At 40.1% G+C, this 1,998-nt stretch overlaps 1 protein-coding gene across 1 annotated transcript; it reads right to left on the bottom strand.

Moving 5' to 3' along the window:
* Window positions 439–1,427, bottom strand: LOC109129161 (bromodomain-containing protein 4-like). The gene is made up of 2 exons (XM_019236815.1): window positions 790–1,427; window positions 439–584 (listed from the first exon to the last, which is right to left on the bottom strand). The coding sequence occupies exons 1-2, from the start codon at window positions 1,425–1,427 to the stop codon at window positions 446–448; spliced, it is 777 nt and encodes a 258-aa protein (XP_019092360.1). The 3' UTR covers window positions 439–445.

Genomic DNA, 1,998 nt, shown 5'->3' with positions numbered 1-1,998 from the left:
AACCACCGGACAGTAAACACTGATGAACTTGTTTTGTAAAACTTAGTACTTAGTACTCTTTATCCTCTCATCTATTTTTTGTCTAGAACAAAATCGGTTATTATGTTTTGTTATTGTAAATTTAGTACTTCTAATTACAGCTTTAATTTTCTTAAGTATAAGGTTTAATTATAATTACAGGTTTAATTTTAATTACAAGTTTAATTTAATTAAGCTTACAAAATGAAAATTCTAATTTTTTTTTTCACCGTTATTATAATTTGCGACGGAAATATTAATTGCAAAAGCATCGCAAATTTGCGGGGGATTTACTAGATACACAATTGCTAGGATATTGCTAGAAAAATAGTTCCTCGCAAAATGCGTGGGATTTGCGAGGGACAACGTTTCCTCGCAAAAGTTGCGAGGGAATTGCAACGTTGACCGATTTGCGAGACGCGATTTGCTAGGAACGGACTTTCCTCGCAAATATCTCGCTTTTGTCGATTTGCGAGGGATTCGCGATATATTCGTCCATCGCAAAAGACGTGTTTTCTTGTAGTGTAATCTTCCGAACAAGCGTAGATCCAGGGTCACGATCAAACCTCCAGACACATGAAACAATAAAACCAAAGTTATTATTCAAAGAGTTTGTAAGACCTAAACAAAACCAAAACCATTATTCAAAGAGTTTGTAATCGCATCAGAGACCAAACACTTCATAACCAAGACCAATCGAGACCAAACAATGAGACCTAAGCAAGACCTAAACAAAACCAAAACCATTATTCAAAGAGTTTGTAACCGTACCATTCTGTCTTTGGTAGGGGAATGGGAGAGAGGACGGTGGTGAACTCATGTCTGTTTGGCACTAGAAGCAGTGCATTCAGAGCCCGCAATGTGTCCTCCTGGAGTTCCGGCAACACCGGAGGATAATCAGCTTGGAAATTGTTGCCTTGAGACGATGGATGCGAACGATGACTGCGAGTCTGAGAGACTTCAGCTGGAGAAGGCGGAGGGTCAACTAGAGTAGGCGGAGGGTCAACTAGAGCAGGCGGAGGATGCGACGGATTGTAGTGGACTTCTTGAGAACGAGTCGGGTTCACTGTAGTCTGCGGTGGGTGAGTGTAGGAGTTGTGAAAAAGCTGTTGAGACGGAGGATGCGACGGATGGACTTCTTGAGAAGGGGTCGGGTTCACTGTAGGCTGCGGTGGGTGAGTGTAGGAGTTCTGAAAAAGCTGTTGAGGTGGAGGATAGTTCCGGATTTGGGCCGCCGATGACTGTCGTTGTACTTCAGGCGTCTGCAGCGGAGGAGGAGATTGGACCGCCGGCGTGAAGTTGTACTGATTGGGTAGAGTGTGCGGCCGTTTATTTGCTGTTGACGCTCCGACTCTCTGAGAAACGTTTGGAGCAGCAGGTTTCCTCTTCTTTCCTCCTCGATTAGGCATCGTTTGAGATGATGGGAATGATTAGGGTTACGGATTTGGGGGAATCGAGAGGAAGAAGAGAAGGATTAGGGTTTAGATTTGGGGGATCGAGAGGAAGAAGAGAAGGATTAGGGTTTAGATTTGGGGGAATTGAGAGGAAGAAGATGCGGATTAGGGTTAATCGTTGGGAGAATCGAATCGAGAGGAAGAAGAGAAGGCTGCGAGAGGAAGAAGAAAATGGGGATTAGGGTTTTCGTATTAGGGGGAATCGAGAGAAGAAGAGGGTTAATGGGTTTGGGTTTGGGTTTAGTTAGGATTAGTTAGGATTAGTTTGGTTAATGGGTTTGGGTTTATGTTTAATTAGGCCCAAATTTTAATCTACAATTTTAATTAACCAAATTTATTTAACCTACAATTTTAAAACAATTTTAATCTACAATTTTAATCTACAATTTAATCTACAATTTTTCTCTACAATTTTAATTAACCAAATTTATTTAATCTACAATTTTAATTAACCAATTTTAATTAACCAAATTTATATAACCAAATTTATTACACAATAATATTACACAATAATATTACATAATAA

The sequence above is a fragment of the Camelina sativa genome, chromosome 15, assembly GCF_000633955.1.
Source record: "Camelina sativa cultivar DH55 chromosome 15, Cs, whole genome shotgun sequence".
NCBI lineage: Eukaryota > Viridiplantae > Streptophyta > Magnoliopsida > Brassicales > Brassicaceae > Camelina > Camelina sativa.
The sequence above is the reverse complement of the archived record's forward strand: the minus strand, read 5'-3'. Positions and strand labels throughout refer to the sequence as shown.

Coding starts and splice junctions, on each gene's coding strand:
- LOC109129161 (XM_019236815.1), bottom strand. CDS start 1,427: ATGCCTAATCGAGGAGGAAAGAAGAGGAAACCTGCTGCTCCAAACGTT. Junction 585..789: donor CCCCTACCAAAGACAGAATG/GTACGGTTACAA, acceptor ATGTGTCTGGAG/GTTTGATCGTGACCCTGGAT.